Source organism: Neoarius graeffei, chromosome 27 (assembly GCF_027579695.1).
Source record: "Neoarius graeffei isolate fNeoGra1 chromosome 27, fNeoGra1.pri, whole genome shotgun sequence".
Taxonomy (NCBI): Eukaryota; Metazoa; Chordata; class Actinopteri; order Siluriformes; family Ariidae; genus Neoarius; species Neoarius graeffei.
In genome coordinates this window covers 44,684,311-44,701,567 of record NC_083595.1, presented here as the reverse complement: position 1 = coordinate 44,701,567, position 17,257 = coordinate 44,684,311, and the positions used below count along the sequence as shown (strand labels likewise).

The following is a 17,257-nucleotide window of genomic DNA, read 5'->3' as shown; positions in this document are numbered from 1 at the left end:
CTGTTTTTCAGGCCCTAATCAACGACGTCTTAAGGGACATGATTAACCTGTACGTTTTTGTCTACCTCGATGACGTCCTTATCTTTTCCAAGACCGTGCAGGAGCACCGCCACCATGTCCGCCAGGTTCTCCAGAGGCTGCTACAGAACAATCTGTTCGCTAAGGCCCAGAAATGCGAATTTCATGTTCCCGAGGTGTCCTTTCTGGGATTTATTGTACGGACAGGCCAACTCCAAATGGACCCTGCCAAGACCCTGGCCGTCCGGGACTGGCCTACTCCCAAGTCCGTTAAGGAGGTTCAGCGGTTCTTAGGATTCACTAACTTCTACCGCAAGTTCATCAGGAACTTCAGTTCTGTGGCAGCACCCATGTCAGACCTAACCAAAGGGACAGGTGGATCTTATGGCTGGTCTCCTCAGGCAGAAAAGGCGTTCAAAGACCTCAAGGCCCGCTTCTGCACGGCACCCATTCTGGTCCTCCCGGACACCTCCCAACCATTCATCGTGGAGGTGGACGCCTCGGACAGTGGTGTCGGCGCGGTACTCTCTCAACGTTCGGAAGGAAAGCTGCACCCCTGCGCTTACTTCTCCCACCGCCTGAGTCCTGCGGAGTCCCGGTACGATGTGGGGGATCGAGAACTGTTAGCGGTCAAACTGGCCCTTGAGGAGTGGAGGCACTGGCTGGAGGGAGCGCAACATCCATTCCTGGTTTGGACTGACCACAAGAACCTGGAGTACCTCCAGCAAGCCAAGAGACTGAACCCTCGACAGGCTAGGTGGGCCCTGTTTTTCAGTCGGTTTGACTTCACCCTCTCGTACCGTCCCGGCTCCAAGAACACCAAACCTGACGCACTGTCCAGGCTGTTCTCTGCCACTAACAGGGAGAATGAAGTCGGGCCTATTATCCCGGTGTCCCGGATTGTGGCCCCTGTCCGCTGGGGTATTGAGGAGGCTGTTCGACGAGCCCAATGCCAGGACCCCGGTCCTGGGACGGGGCCACCGGGCCTCTTGTACGTCCCACATCAAGCCCGGGCCAAGGTTCTCCAGTGGGGTCACTCTTCCCCTCTCACCGCCCACCCGGGAGCTCGGAGGACCCTGGACTTCCTGAAAAGACGCTTCTGGTGGCCTAACATGGAGCAGGAAGTAAGGTCATTTGTCCTGTCCTGTGAGGTTTGCACCAGAACCAAGAACCCACGACAGCGTCCCCAGGGTCTCCTGCATCCTCTGACCATTCCCCGGCGTCCCTGGTCCCACGTGGCAGTCGACTTCATCACGGGTCTCCCTGAGTCACAAGGTAACATGGTCATTTTGGTCATTGTTGACAGATTCTCCAAGGCCTGCCGCTTCATACCTCTGTGCAAACTCCCCTCTGCTCTTGAAACAGCGAAACTTATATTTAATCATGTCTTCCGAGTCTTTGGTCTTCCACAGGACATCGTCTCAGACCGAGGGCCCCAGTTCTCCTCCCGAGTGTGGCACGGGTTCTGCAAGGTCATCGGAGCCACTGCCAGCCTCTCCTCTGGGTTTCACCCACAGTCCAATGGTCAGACGGAGAGGCTCAACCAGGACCTGGAAACCACCCTGCGAGGCCTGGCTATGGATAACCCGACATCGTGGAGCACCTGGCTGCCATGGGCAGAGTACGCCCACAACACCCTGCAGTCATCGGCCACCAAGCTGTCGCCATTCCAGTGCCAATTCGGGTTCCAGCCACCTCTGTTCCCGGACCAGGAGGAGGACGCGGGGGTGCCCTCGGTCAACCAATATGTGAGACGGTGTCGCAAGACCTGGAGCAAGGTCAGGAAGACCCTCATACAGACCTCCAGAACCAACCAGACTCAGGCCAACCGCCACAGAAGACCTGCACACACTTTCCGCCCTGGGCAGCGGGTTTGGCTGTCCACTAAGGACCTTCCGCTGCGGGTGGAGAACCGCAAGCTTGCTCCTCGCTACATTGGCCCCTTCAAGGTGGTGCGCAGGGTGAACCCTGTCTCCTACCGGCTCCAGTTGCCCCGGACTCTGAGGATCAACCCCACTTTCCATGTTTCCCTGTTGCGGCCTGTACTGACGTCTACGTATGCCCCTGCCCCTAGGAACCCCCCACCCCCCCGCATCTTCCAGGGGCAGACTGTGTTCACTGTGCATCGCCTGCTTGACTCCCGCCGGGTCCGCGGCAGGTTGCAATATCTGGTGGACTGGGAGGGCTATGGTCCTGAGGAGCGCTGCTGGGTTCCTGCTCGGGATGTCCTGGATAAAGAACTGTGTCGGGACTTCCATTCGGCCCATCCGGATCGCCCTGGGAACGTCAGGAGACGCTCCTAGAGGGGGGGGTCCTGTTAGGACTTGGACTGTTTTGGCCTCTAGAGGCCGCTGTTATTTCCTTTTCGTGTCATATTTATTTTGGCCTCTAGAGGCCGCCACTGTTCCTGTGTTTTGTGTTTTTTTTTGTTAATTGCCTGTTAGTCCTAATTATCTTCACCTGTGTCCTTAATTAGTTTGTGTATTTATACCCCTGAGTTCAGTCCTCTTGTCACGGAGTCTTTGTGCTGTTATGTTTATCTCCAGTTTCCTTTGTACTGTGTTTTGTGGATCTTCTGAGCTTTTGCATTTTTGCCTTTTTCTTTTTGAATTATACTCTTTGTTTTTGTTTTTTTTTGTTTTGCCCTGGATTGTATATAGTGTACATAGTATAAATAAACCTTTTGTTACTTTTTCTACTTCCGCCTCACGCCTCTGCATTTGAGTCATTCCCCTGGTGGCCTAGTGGGGGTTTGCTGGATCATCACACCAACGAACCAGGTTCGAATCCCAGCAAAACCCTAACATCCTGGGATTAAATTTAAATGGGTTTTACAGCGCTTTTGTTTAAAAAAAAAACACACACGATAAATGAGTCACTGTTATTAGATATTGAATCATCCACTTTTAATTAAACATATGTCTTGTGAAGTGATCAGATTATCTCATGATTGATATGAAGTGAACAATCTTATTCTCAGTGTCTGGTAAAAATCGTGACCCAAATTTCTCTTGTTTTTCCTTTTCCCTCATCATTACAGTCTCCAAACATGGGCACGCTGATGGGAGTTTACCTGCCATGTTTGCAGAATATATTCGGCGTCATCCTTTTCCTGCGCCTCACCTGGATTGTTGGCACAGCCGGAGTCGTGCAGTCTTTCCTCATCGTCTTTATGTGCTGCTCTTGTGTGAGTCGTTGCATATCATACACCTAACATACACACAAAGATCTTAACAGCCTGTATGTATGACAAAATAAGGAATAAAGCAAGCAGGGATGGTGTGATGCAGCCTGATACTGTATATAGTCAATTATTTTCTTATACAGTATAACACGTCTTGAAGTATTTTATTCCTCTTATACTACAATGTTAATCAATTACGTTAACAAATAAAGGCGTGGTTCTCAGAGATAAGTAAGTACTCATATGAAGATGAATTGTGATTGTTTATCTAGTATTTCAGAAAAAAAACAAACTTTGATTTCACATACATTTGGATGTCTTCACAAGCAAATTTAGAAGAAGAAGAAGCCTTTATTTGTCACATGCACACTCAAGCACAGTGAAATTCATCCTCTGCATTTAACCCATCTGAAGCCGTGAACACACACACACACACACACACACAAACACACCTAGAGCAGAGGGCAGCCATACTACAGTGCCCAGGGAGCAGTTAGGGGTTAGGTACCTTGCTCAAGGGCACTTCAGCCCAAGGCCGCCCCAACTGTAGGGGAAACCCGGAGGAAACCCACGCAGACACGGGGAGAACATGCAAACTCCACACAGAAAGGCTGCCGTCGGCCGCTGGGCTCGAACCCAGAACCTTCTTGCTATGAGGCGACAGTGCTAACCACTACACCACCGTGCCGCCCAATTTCATGTGTATGTACAGATTTGGAGATGCAGTTAGTAAAAATATCAATTACATTGAAAAATATAAATTAAAAATGTCATCTCATTATCTTTAGCTGCTTAATCCTGTTCTACAGGGTCGCAGGCAAGCAGGTAAACTCATTAGACTGTTGTGTGTGAAAACCTCAGGAGATCAGCAGTTTCTGAAATACTCAAACCAGTCCATCTGGCTCAAACCAACACCCATGCCACAGTGAAAGAAAGTCACACTTTGAGATCACAATTTTTCCTGTTCTGATGTCTGAAGTGAACATTAACTGAAGGTCTTGATTTATATCTGCATGATTGTATGCATTGTGCTGCTGTCAAGGGATTGGCTGATTAACTGCATAAAATAGCAGGTGTATGGGTGTATCTAATAAAGTGGCTGGTAAGTGTATGGAACAAAAGCCTTTAACTGTATCACAGAGTCCCAACATCTGGAAGCAATAATGATTAACCACTTTCGTACTCATTTACAGACAATGCTCACAGCGATCTCAATGAGTGCCATTGCTACCAACGGCGTTGTTCCAGGTAATGCCTCAAATGACCTACATTATACAAGCATTGCCTTTCCATTGGACGAACAGACAAGAAAATATTTTTGCTCTTTTCTTTTTATTGTTTGTACATCATGCATGTGCACCACAAGCTTTTAAGTTGAGTTTAAAAATTCTACAGCTAGTTTATTTTAATTTAGTGTACCAAAGTGGCTGATTATGATGTCACATTATTGTGTGAATGTGTGTGGTCTGGTTTCCAGCTGGTGGAGCATACTTTATGATTTCACGCTCTCTGGGGCCTGAGTTTGGAGGTGCAGTGGGGCTTTGTTTCTATCTGGGAACAACCTTCGCTGCTGCCATGTACATCCTGGGTGCCATAGAAATATTTATTGTAAGTTAAACTCTTGTTATTCTTATTTGCATTAGGAAAAATTCCAAGCACCTGTCCAGGGTACATCCACACTACATACCGTTCTTTAGGGATACATTGCTGTTATGGAATAATGCATATTACCAGTATTCTGTCCAGATTCACTGGATATGAGCAATCGCATGCTCTGATTGGCTACTCTACTACTAGGTTATCAGCTCATATACTGTGAGTAGAGAAAAACAAAATGGCAGTATCAAGTATTTAAATGAAACAGAAATAGCTAAAAGAATATAGGGTCCCCCCCTCAATAGTCCCTGTTCCACACTCCAGCCCAGTTGGTGGCAGTAACACACCTTTAAGTTGGTTTGGAAACAGACAAAAAAACCCTGAAGAAGAAGAAAATGGTGGCTTGTTTTGCTCAACCAACCGAGGACAAAATAAAAACTCTACTCAAAAACAAAACCCCCCAAAATACAAAAAAGCAACAAGATACGGAATGATTATTGTATTTTTCACAAATTCCTACTGTCATTTCACTGGTTTGTTCACATTCTAAGTGGAAATGATTTTGTCAGACATTTTGTATAAAGTTTTTATTTATCAAATTTGCAAAAAATAAAAATAAACTTGCTCTGTTTCTCAAAATCCAGAGAATGTGGATAGAATAAAACAATTATTCCACTCAATCTCATCATACATGGCTTATAGCCAACTCGGCACTACGCACCTCGTCAGCTATCAGCCCATGTATGACTCGATTTCGTGGAATAACTGTTAATTAGTCAATGAATAGCTAAATACCAAAATAATAAAATGGGCCTTTGTCATTAAGAAATGATCTACTCATCTAGTGTGCTACATTAGGACGCTTAATAATTCTGTTCTAAAATCCACAGAAATACCTGGTGCCGCAAGCAGCTATATTTCATGCTACTGATGCCCATGCGGAGAACAGTGTCATGCTGAACAACATGAGAGTTTATGGCAGCATCTGCCTCAGTCTCATGGCTGTTGTGGTGTTTGTAGGAGTAAAATATGTGAACAAGTTTGCCTCACTCTTCCTCGCCTGTGTCATCATTTCCATTGTTTCTATTTATGCTGGGGCAGTGAAATCCATCTTCCATCCGCCGGAGTTCCCGTAAGTCCAAAGACACTCTAACAACAGGCTATAGCTAGATTTAAGTTGGGATATTTATGACCCCACTCTTAGCAAATTGTCCTAAAATGTTTTAAAGGAAAAGGGTGAATTGGTTTCCATTTGGATTTCTGCTTAAGATGAACAAATTAGTAATGCAGTAACTCATGACAGTCACCGAAACATTTGTGGATCGTCAAATGTAGTAGACACCTAATGCAACGCTTCCTGTTTTTGGTTCTTTGCTGTAAACTCTGATGAACTTGTTTTTATGACCTTTGAGGACAAAATGCTATGTCAAAAATGTTTGCTCTTGTTCAGGATTTGTATGCTGGGGAACAGGACGCTGGTGCGTGATCTTTTCGATGTATGCACAAAAACAGTACTTGTAGGGAATGAAACTGTACCAAGTAAGCTATGGAGGAACTTCTGTAGTTCAGAGAATGGCAGCAGTTTTCACTGCGATGAGTACTTTGCCCAGAACAACGTGACCGAAATTCAGGGAATTCCTGGACTGGCCAGCGGAATTATCCAAGGTAGAAAGGTCTACTATGAAAAGTCTGTAGACATTTGTGCACATATTCAAAAATGAAGGCAATGATTTTTAAAATTGCACAATATTAGTATTTCCCCTGCTATGAAAATGTGTTTCCATGAAGTCAGCCATTTACAGTGAGTGTGTGTTTGACAGAGAACATGTGGGGTGATTACATGGAGAAAGGGCAGATTTTGGAGAAACCTAGTCTGTCCTCTGAAGATGTCCATGGTTCTATGGAGTCCTTTAAATATTATGTATCTGCAGACATTGCCACATCCTTCATGCTCCTTGTGGGAATATTTTTTCCCTCAGCCACAGGTACAGCCACTTCTGAGAAATAACAATGTTCTATATGATGTACCACAGGGCTCCGGATTAGGCCCACTTTGGTTTTTATTGAAAATGCTATTAATCAAACAGATTATTAAATGGCGCATAGCTTTCATAGCTATGCTTTGACGTTTCATACTTTTTATATTTATCTATATTTATTAATCTCTATATAATTATCATTTTCTAATTGCATATATGGTTTATTTTCTTTTTTTGTGGGATGTTATTGACTTTTATCTTCCTTTCACTTTTTAATTGGTAATATAAAAGTAATATTTTACTTTTTTGAAGCACTCTGGTGTACCTTTTTATGCATTAAAGGTGATAGGTTTTTTTATGAATTAACTGACAAGTCTGCAGTTTAGCTCTCACTAAATTGTACTTTCTCTTTCTCAATTTTACTCATTTAGGCATTATGGCTGGATCAAACAGATCAGGAGATTTGAGGGATGCTCAGAAGTCTATTCCTGTAGGGACAATATTGGCCATTACTACCACTTCTCTTGTCTGTATCCTCCCTGCTGTTAATAAATCTATTTATTTTTATTTACCCTGTATTGAATCTCTCTGCATGTGTAGCCAAATAAAAAATGTAATGCTAATCAGAGCCCTGTGATGACCTGGCGACTTGTCCAGGGTGTATCCCGCCTTTCGCCCGTAGTCAGCTGGGATAGGCTCCAGCTTGCCTGTGACCCTGTAGAAGGATAAAGCGGCTACAGATAATGAGATGAGATGAGATTTTTATTTACCCTGTATTGAATCTCTCTGCATGTGTAGCCAAATAAAAAATTTAATGCTAATCAGAGTCCTGTGATGACCTGGCGACTTGTCCAGGGTGTACCCCGCCTTTCGCCCATAGTCAGCTGGGATAGGCTCCAGCTTGCCTGCGACCCTGTAGAAGGATAAAGCAGCTAGAGATAATGAGATGAGATGAGATGCTAATCAGATGAAACATCTTATGCATCCCACTCAACCTAAAACAACCTGAGAAATCTTTTTGTTCCTCAATTATCATTGTCAGATTTCAGTTCAGTGGTCTTGTTTGGGGCCTGTATTGAAGGAGTGGTTCTCAGAGACAAGTAAGTGTTCATATAAAGATGAACTGTAGTTGGTTATCCAGCATTTCAGAAAAAAAAATCAAACAAACAAACTTTGATTTCACATTCATTTGAATGTCTTCACAAGCAAATTTCATATGTGTATGTACAGATTTGGAGATGCAGTTAGTAAAAACCTGGTAGTTGGCACGCTGTCTTGGCCCTCGCCATGGGTCATTGTGATTGGCTCGTTCTTCTCTACAGTAGGGGCGGGGCTGCAGTCACTAACTGGAGCACCACGTCTCCTGCAAGCTATTGCGAAAGATAACATCATTCCCTTCCTCAGAGTAAGATCATGGCTGTTTCTAATCATTCAGTAAACACAAAAAGGCACATGCTTAGAATCGACCTGCATGTTCTGTTCACTACTCTGTTCAGCATTCAGCACATACTGTTGACTCAGGCCATATCTTTTGATTATTGTTAACTGTCCAATTTGGAACAGACTTTTATAACTACATACCATTACAATTAATTTTACTCTAGCTACTGGATAATTCATAGTAGTTTCTGAATAATGTGCTTTAATAACCAAACAATATGTTAGGGCTTTTAGAGGCTATCTGAATAATTATGAAGGTTTGTTGTTCTGGAAAGTAATAAACAAAGATAGATGTATATGCATGTTACTATGTACACACTGCCCTGCTTAAAAAAATAAATTGCACAATCTCATATTTAATTGAACCACCTTTATATTTCACATTCACTGTGGAATTGTTTCACCAACGTTTTGCAACATAACATTTATTTTCATGGAGAGTTGCATTATTTTTTTCCCCAAGATCTTGTAGTTATGATGGGAGAGTTAAATCACTCTGTAAAGTCTTCTCCAGCACATCCCAAAAACTTTCAATGGGGTCTCTGTCTCTCAGGACTCTGTGGTGGCCAATTCACGTGTGAAAATGATTCCTCATGCTTCCTGAACCACAATCTGAGCCCTAATTTTATGGCTGTTCCATCAGAAAAGAAAAGATCCATTGACGTGATAACCTGGTCATTCAGTACATTCATATCTGACTTCATTTTATTGCCGCATAACATTGTTGAACCTAGACCTGGCCAACTGAAGCAACCCAAGACCATAACACTGCCTCTAGAGGCTTGTACAGTGGCCACTATGCATAACAGGTGCATCACTTCATGCTCTTCCCTTCTTACCCTTACACATCCATCGCTCTGGAATAGGGTAAATCTGGACTCATCAGACCACATGACCTTTTTCTATTGCTCTAGAGTCTAATCTTTATGCTTCCTAGCAAACTGAATCAGTTTCTTCTGATGAGCCTCACTAACAAGTGGTTTTCACTAATAAGTGGTTTTCTAAACATAGCCATGAGTTCTACTGTGGATTGCTTCACCAAGCGTTGAAGTGATCGCATTTCTTCCACAAAATTGGCAGGATACCACTATCCTTCCAGGTTCTCATAATGCATTGGACAGTTCTTAACCCAATTCCAGTAATTTCACTAATCTCCTTAGTTGTTTTCTTTGCTTGATCTAGGCCAATAATTTGACCCTTTTGAATCACAGTAGCATCTTTTCCACAACCACAGGATACATCTTCCAACATGGTTGCTTAAGAAATGAGAAGCTACTCACTGCATCAGTTAAGTTTAAAAGAAATGATGGCAGCTGAAACATATTAATCACTGCAGTAATTATCCAATCAAAGGCTCTTAAGTATTTACTTATTTAATTCCAAATGGTGGATTTTTTTTTTTTGGCCAGGCAGTGTATTTTACTCTACTTTGTATAATAAGTATTGTGTGTGTATGTATGTGTAAAATCTAGGTGTTTGGACATGGTAAAGCCAATGGGGAGCCTACATGGGCCCTGCTGCTCACTGGACTCATAGCTGAACTGGGCATTTTAATCGCATCACTGGATATGGTGGCTCCCATTCTCTCTATGTAAGAACATAACACACACTGCCATGCTGTACAATGACACTGTAACTGATATCCTAAACACCAACAGGTCAGGGTGTTTTGAATCCTGATATTTTTGCCTGTTCTTAAGAACAGGCCGTGAGTTCTGTGGCCAAGAATTCTGAGGCCAAGCATTTTTGGCAAAATTGCTCAAACCCTGTCAGATTGGATAAAGCCTTTTGGTGAACAGCAATTTTCAAATCTTGCCACATACTTTGACTGGGTCATTCTAACTAATTCAAGCTGTTGGTTTTCAGTCACTGCATTGTTAACTTAGTATGATGCTTAGGGCTGTTGTCTTGTTGGAAGGTAGATCTCCACCTCAATCTCAAGTCTCTTGCAAACTGGAACAGGGTTTCTTCAAGGATGGCCTTCAAGGATGACTACATCCATCTTGCCCTCCACCCTAACCAGTTTCCCAGTCCCTACTCCAAAAGATGATACTACCACCACCATGATTCACAGTGACAATGGTGTTCTTAGGGACATGATTGGCTTTGAGTTTCCACCAAATTTGCACTTTGTGCCAAATTCAGGGAACCTTTTTCTATGTTTTCTGAGTCTCTTAACATAATGCTACCACCACTATGGTTCACTGTGGCAATTATGTTCTCAGGGTCATGAGCAGTTTTAGGTTTCCACTAAAGAACACTTTGGCCAAAGTCAGGGAGCCTTGTTCCATTCCATTATATTCCATTTAGCAGACACTCTTATCCAGAGCAATGTACAACATTCCCAGAGCAGCCTGGGGAGCAGTTGGGGGTTAGGTGCCTTGCTCAAGGGCACTTCAACCATTCCTGCTGGTCCAGGGAATTGAACCAGCAACCTTTTGGTCCCAAAGCTGCTTCTCTAACCATTAGGCCATGGCTTTCAACTTTTCCAAGGCATTATATGATTCTGCTCAGTGGTAGGTCAATTATCATAAGGCATCATGTATCTGTCTATAGCACTCTGGTCATAAAAGCATGCAGTTGCCACATAATTGCTTCAAACACATGCTATTTCAGATGCTGAGCTTAGGCGAGTCAGTTCATTGTTTTTTGTCTACTGTCCTCACAAGTTCTTGTATTTGTCTTTTTTCTTAAGAATTTGGCCATTTGTTGTCCTCCTAACAGGTTTTTCCTGATGTGTTACCTGTTTGTAAATTTGGCTTGTGCTGTACAAACTCTCCTGAGAACCCCAAACTGGAGGCCACGGTTCAAATACTATCACTGGTGAGTGTGCGTGCAGTGTGGACTTGTTTTCAATCGTGACCATTATTTGAGTTTTGCTTTATCTGGCCACACTAGGGTTTGTGAAATGAAGGGTTTTTTTTGTTTGTTTGATTGCTTTAAATTAAACAATACAGTAATGAACAGCCTTTAAATAGAGCAGATATGTATCCAGTGCCTATCTGTCTATTTCTCAGGACCCTGTCTTTCCTAGGAATGAGTATGTGTCTGGCGCTAATGTTCATTTCATCCTGGTATTATGCCATCGTAGCCATGTGCATTGCTGGCATGATCTACAAATACATTGAATACCAAGGGTGAGTGGTGATTCAAGCACTGGAGTAGCACCAAGGTACATGCTCTTGTATATGTACTTTGTCACACTTTCTCTGTGCCTGTGTCTCAGAGCGGAGAAGGAATGGGGAGATGGGATCCGGGGTCTGTCACTTAGTGCCGCTCGATATGCTCTGCTTCGTTTGGAAGTCGGACCACCTCACACCAAAAACTGGAGGTTTGTTCTGTTATCATCTCAAACACAGCCAATCTGCGTGATCAGTGTATTATAATCCTTTTGTTGCTTGATTTGTTTCTTCATTCTTTATTTACTGAAGAACTGTGGGCTTGGATGTAGGAAGGCATGCAAGGTGAAGGGTGATCATGTTAAGCTGTTTAAAAACATTATTATTATGATTATTAATTTCATTTATATTTGCAAGCACTCCTGACAGTAGGAGGGGCTGTAAGCTGCCTCAACACCCCCCACTTCCTGCATCCCTAAGTACAAGTTTCAGTTACCAAACCACTACGTGTGTGTTAACTAAAGATGTTAATTTCTTCTTCATGTCCTTTTCATCTCATCTCATTATCTCTAGCCGCTTTATCCTGTTCTACAGGGTCACAGGCAAGCTGGAGCCTATCCCAGCTGACTACAGGCGAAAGGCGGGGTTCACCCTGGACAAGTCGCCAGGTCATCACAGGGCTGACACATAGACACAGACAACCATTCACATTCACACCTACGGTCAATTTAGAGTCACCAGTTAACCTAACGTGCATGTCTTTGGACTGTGGGGGAAACCGGAGCACCCGGAGGAAACCCACATGGACACGGGGAGAACATGCAAACTCCACACAGAAAGGCCCTCGTCAGCCATGGGGCTCGAACCCGGACCTTCTTGCTGTGAGGCGACAGCGTTAACCACTACACCACTGTGCTGCCCTTCTTCGTGTCCTTGAAGTCAGATATTTCTGGTTAACCCATAAGAACCTATGTGACATAGGTGTCACACACTCTTTAAATGTTCTAGAAAGTTCCTTATACAGCTTTATCCTTGACTTTAACTCATGAAGTGCCTAAGTGCCATATATTAAACATCCTGGTGTAGTCATGTGACAGTATGTGAATTTGTATTGCCATGTCATTGTTTCCAAAATGGTGGTATACCTAGTTGGCATATTCAAGAATACTAAAGCTTAATAAGTACATAAGTTTAATAGCATGTTTAATATTAAATTTAAGGAGTTTTGGCTACATTTCTTGAACAAATTGATATAAAGCCAGTTATGACAATATCATTATTACATATTATGTCATATCACGCTTATAACCGTAAAATATTCACTGATGTCACGCTGTGACATCTTTGTCACAATAAGAAAAAAGGTAATGAACAAATCCTAGGTGTAGTCCGCCTCTCGGCCATAGTCAGCTGGGATAGGCTCCAGCTTGCCTGTGACCCTGTAGGACAGGATGAGTGGCTACAGATAATGGATGGATGGGTGGATGGATGGATGGATGGATGGAGAAATGGGTCCTGGTTCTTATGGGTTAAAGTATAACATGGTGTTGCTTTGAAATAACAGGTTTGTTTTAACCATATTTATAGACCACAGTTGCTTGTGCTGCTGAAGCTGGATGAAGATTTGCATGTCAAATATCCCAGAATGCTCACCTTTGCTTCACAACTAAAGGCGGGAAAGGGCCTGACAATTGTGGGATCAGTAATCCAGGGCAACTTCCTGGACAGCTATGGGGAAGCTCAGGCCTCAGAACAGGTAATGATATGATGAGTCACTGAATTTGTATGTCATTTCTACATGAAAGACTGGAAACATGATACTGACCTAGTGTTTCATGGTCACAGCAACATTGGTGTGTGTGTGTGTGTGTGTGTGTGTGTGTGTTTCAGGCCATAAAAAACATGATGGAAATAGAGAGAGTAAAGGGATTCTGCCAGGTGGTGGTGGCCTCAAAGGTGCGGGAAGGAATTGCCCATCTTATTCAGTCATGTGGCTTGGGTGGGATGAAGCATAATACAGTAGTTATGGGTTGGCCTTATGGCTGGAGACAAAGCGAGGATCCTCGTGCATGGAAAACGTTCATTAGTAAGTGCCTTTCTGTGTCATTATCCATTGTTTTTCCTTGAGTAGGCTTGATTTTATTAAAGTATAATTGTCATGTACAGTACTGTGCAAAAGTCTTGGCCACCCAACACAGCAAATTCCCCAGTGTTGAATTAACACTTTCAGAGTTTGTGTCCAACTGAACATATATAAACACAGTAGGGTGTTAAATCAACACTGTGGGTGTTAATTCAACACTGGGGATTTTGCTGTGTATTTTTTTTTCATACAACCTTTGTTATAGTTCCTATTTTATGTCTTCTAGTCAGTACAAAGACATTTTAGAGTCCAAACATTTGTTTTCCAGCACAAAATTAGATGTTACAGATTTTTTTTTTATCTGATCAGTATATTACATAAGAGAGCACTTTTCAGATTAAAAAAGAAAACATAATGAAGGCTGCTGGGTTTTGGGGCAAAATGAAGAAGCGAGTGTGACAGTCAAAGTGTCCAGAAGAACTGTGGCTGGTTCTGGAAGATGCTCAGTAAAACCTACAGATCATTTCCGCATAAAACTGCACTCATTGTACCTGAGACTACTATTTTTTATTTATTTTAATCAAAGGGTCGTCTCACACCAAATATTGATTTTGTTTCATTTATTATGGCTTACTGTTTATAGTATTTTTTTTAATGTTGAAACATTTCATTTCATTATTTTAAGCCATATTTTGTCTACAGCACTTCTTTACATGTGCCTAAGACTTTTGCACAGTCCTGTAGATAGTCTTGGAAATGTAAAAGATTATGAACTAATATTTTACAGTGAGTTACAATTTCAGCTAAGAGTAGTGGTAGTGTTCATAAAGCTACATGACTGTTACATAAGCACTTTGAAAACTGATATAAACTCACATAAACAAGTAGAATACAAGTTTCCAATTCTGATAAATGTTACCCGTCATAAAGACTCCTTTTGTGATTCTTGATGTCATGTATTTCTGTTGACATAAGGTCAGTAATACTTTCTATATTGATTTAAGTCATAACACAAGTTCAGGGTACTTCAGGAGTGTTTTTATGAACATGTATGGGAATAAAGTATTTTTTAATTGTAATTTTTATAAGATAGTTATGAAACTTTATGACAATGCTATAAGACCATAATATGTATGGTTATGTATATTTTCTCTTGCACTTAGGTAAACTTAGGTTAAAAACATTTTAATGAAAACTAATGAGCATATTGGCACTAATGTAATAAAATATATCTGGTATCTATGATAAGAAATTGACAAAATGTTTATGTACAGTGGTGCTTGAAAGTTTGTGAACCCTTTAGAATTTTCTATATTTCTGCATAAATATGACCTAAAACATCATCAGATTTTCACACAAGTCCTAAAAGTAGATAAAGAGAATCCAGTTAAACAAATGAGACAAAAATATTATACTTGGTCATTTATTTATTGAGGAAAATGATCCAATATTTCATATCTGTGAGTGGCAAAAGTATGTGAACCTGTGCTTTCAGTATCTGGTGTGACCCCCTTGTGCAGCAATAACTGCAACTAAATGTTTGCGGTAACTGTTGATCAGTCCTGCACACCAGCTTGGGGGAATTTTAGCCCATTCCTTCGTACAGAACAGCTTCAACTCTGTTGGTGGGTTTCCTCACGTGAACTGTTTGCTTCAGGTCCTTCCACAACATTTTGATTGGATTAAGGTCAGGACTTTGACTTGGCCATTCCAAAACATTCACTTTATTCTTCTTTAACCATTCTTTGGTAGAACGACTTGTGTGCTTAGGGTCGTTGTCTTACTGCATGACCCACCTTCTCTTGAGATTCAATTCATGGACAGATGTCCTGACATTTTCCTTTAGAATTCGCTGGTATAATTCAGAATTCATTGTTCCATCAATGATGGCAAGCCGTCCTGGCCCAGATGCAGCAAAACAGGCCCAAACCATGATACTACCACCACCATGTTTCACAGATGGGATAAGGTTCTTATGCTGGAATGCAGTCTTTTCCTTTCTCTAAACATAACGCTTCTCATTTAAACCAAAAAGTTTTATTTTGGTCTCATCCGTCCACAAAAATTTTTCCAATAGCCTTCTGGCTTGTCCACATGATCTTTAGCAAACTGCAGATGAGCAGCAATGTTCTTTTTGGAGAGCAGTGGCTTTCTCCTTGCAAACCTGCCATGCACACCATTGTTGTTCAGTGTTCTCCTGATGGTGGACTCATGAACATTAATATTAGCCAATGTGAGAGAGGCCTTCAGTTGCTTAGAAGTTACCCTGGGGTCCTTTGTGACCTCGCCAACTATTATACGCCTTGCTCTCGGAGTGATCTTTGTTGGTTGACCACTCCTGGGGAGGGTAACAATGGTCTTGAATTTCCTCCATTTGTACACAATCTGTCTGACTGTGGATTGGTGGAGTCCAAACTCTTTAGAGATGGTTTTGTAACCTTTTCCAGCCTGATGAGCATCAACAACGCTTTTTCTGAGGTCCTCAGAAATCTTCTTTGTTTGTGCCATGATACACTTCCACAAACATGTGTTGTGTAGATCAGGCTTTGATAGATCCCTGTTCTTTAAATAAAACAGGGTGCCCACTCACATTTGATTTGTCATCCCATTGATTGAAAACACCTGACTCTAATTTTATCCTTCAAATTAACTGCTAATCCTAGAGGTTCACATACTTTTGCCACTCACAGATATGTAATACTGGATCATTTTCCTCAATAAATAAATGACCAAGTATAATATTTTTGTCTCATTTGTTTAAATGGGTTCTCTTTATCTACTTTTAGGACTTGTGTGAAAATCTGATGATGTTTTAGGTCATATTTATGCAGAAATATAGAAAATTCTAAAGGTTTCACAAACTTTCAAGCACCACTGTAGGTCTAGGCAGGTCATATTGTATCATTTGTCAGGGATTATATATATTATATGCAGTCCTGTGAAAACTATACTTAAAGGAGATATGCAGAGCCTTTATTTTTAAATAAATTTCTGAATGGATAGTATCTCCATCTTTGACTCTTGTATGCTGCATAAAAAAAATATATATTTTTGAGAGTTAAAATCGACCGCAAAGTTGGCATTCGAGTTGCCCCGCTGAGCCAGCCAGCCCTGAGTGCGTGACGTCACAGCGGTAACCAGTTTTAAGGCCGAAGCCTTTGACAGCTACAGACCAAAGTCATATAAATAAAAATTTATGGTGAAAGTAAGAAATACCATTACTGACTTGCTCAACTAAGACTGATTTGACTTCATTGATTGTGGGTTGACTCTCATTAAAACAGGATAGGTGTTATAATTTATGCAACATACAGGTACATGCATGCATTTTCACTGATAAAACGTAAAAGGCTCATTAAATAATCAGATGAACTGAGACAATCACATTCTGAAGCAAATTAAATAATCTTATACAGGTAACTTAAACACACAATACAAGTTACATGTATTAATCTAAATGCAGGTAAACAATGTGTTGTTTTTTTTATCCAAATGAGGGTCGGAGCTTACCCGTCTGTGTTCTCACTTCTTGAAGGCCAATTGTTTTTGAAACAATCTGACTTTTAGTTGTTTGTTCAGTTCTCCATTCATTCACTTCTTCCATGTTAGGGCGAGATGGCAGCAATATCCAGTTTAGAAATAAGACAGCTGCTCCACTCATTCACTTTTCTTCATACTGAGTACTCCGCCATTACTGCTCGGCTCAGGCAATTACTAAAGCCCGGGACAGAGTGGGATGTCACCGGTTTTAGCAACAACTGCGGAGACGTCACTGCCCGAGCGATATGTCCCGCCCCGTTCCGTCCCAGGTTTTAGCAACAACCCTCGGCTCACTCCG

General features: G+C 42.0%; 1 protein-coding gene across 2 annotated transcripts in view; it reads left to right on the top strand.

The window, feature by feature from the left end:
* Positions 1–17,257, top strand: part of slc12a4 (solute carrier family 12 member 4) — a 60,959-nt gene that overhangs the window by 30,326 nt on the left and 13,376 nt on the right. Inside the window, exons 1-16 of one of the 2 annotated variants that reach the window (XM_060911757.1) lie at positions 2,693–2,798; positions 3,059–3,205; positions 4,396–4,450; positions 4,680–4,810; positions 5,689–5,930; positions 6,249–6,463; positions 6,619–6,783; positions 7,209–7,307; positions 7,820–7,877; positions 8,008–8,182; positions 9,690–9,808; positions 10,942–11,040; positions 11,235–11,354; positions 11,444–11,548; positions 12,924–13,092; positions 13,227–13,422. In XM_060911757.1, the coding sequence (XP_060767740.1) occupies positions 3,068–3,205; positions 4,396–4,450; positions 4,680–4,810; positions 5,689–5,930; positions 6,249–6,463; positions 6,619–6,783; positions 7,209–7,307; positions 7,820–7,877; positions 8,008–8,182; positions 9,690–9,808; positions 10,942–11,040; positions 11,235–11,354; positions 11,444–11,548; positions 12,924–13,092; positions 13,227–13,422 (2,086 nt within the window). In that variant the 5' untranslated portion in view covers positions 2,693–2,798; positions 3,059–3,067. Of the gene's footprint in view, positions 1–2,692; positions 2,799–3,058; positions 3,206–4,395; positions 4,451–4,679; positions 4,811–5,688; positions 5,931–6,248; positions 6,464–6,618; positions 6,784–7,208; positions 7,308–7,819; positions 7,878–8,007; positions 8,183–9,689; positions 9,809–10,941; positions 11,041–11,234; positions 11,355–11,443; positions 11,549–12,923; positions 13,093–13,226; positions 13,423–17,257 lie in introns of those variants that run through there. The other variant, XM_060911756.1, reaches the window with a different exon arrangement.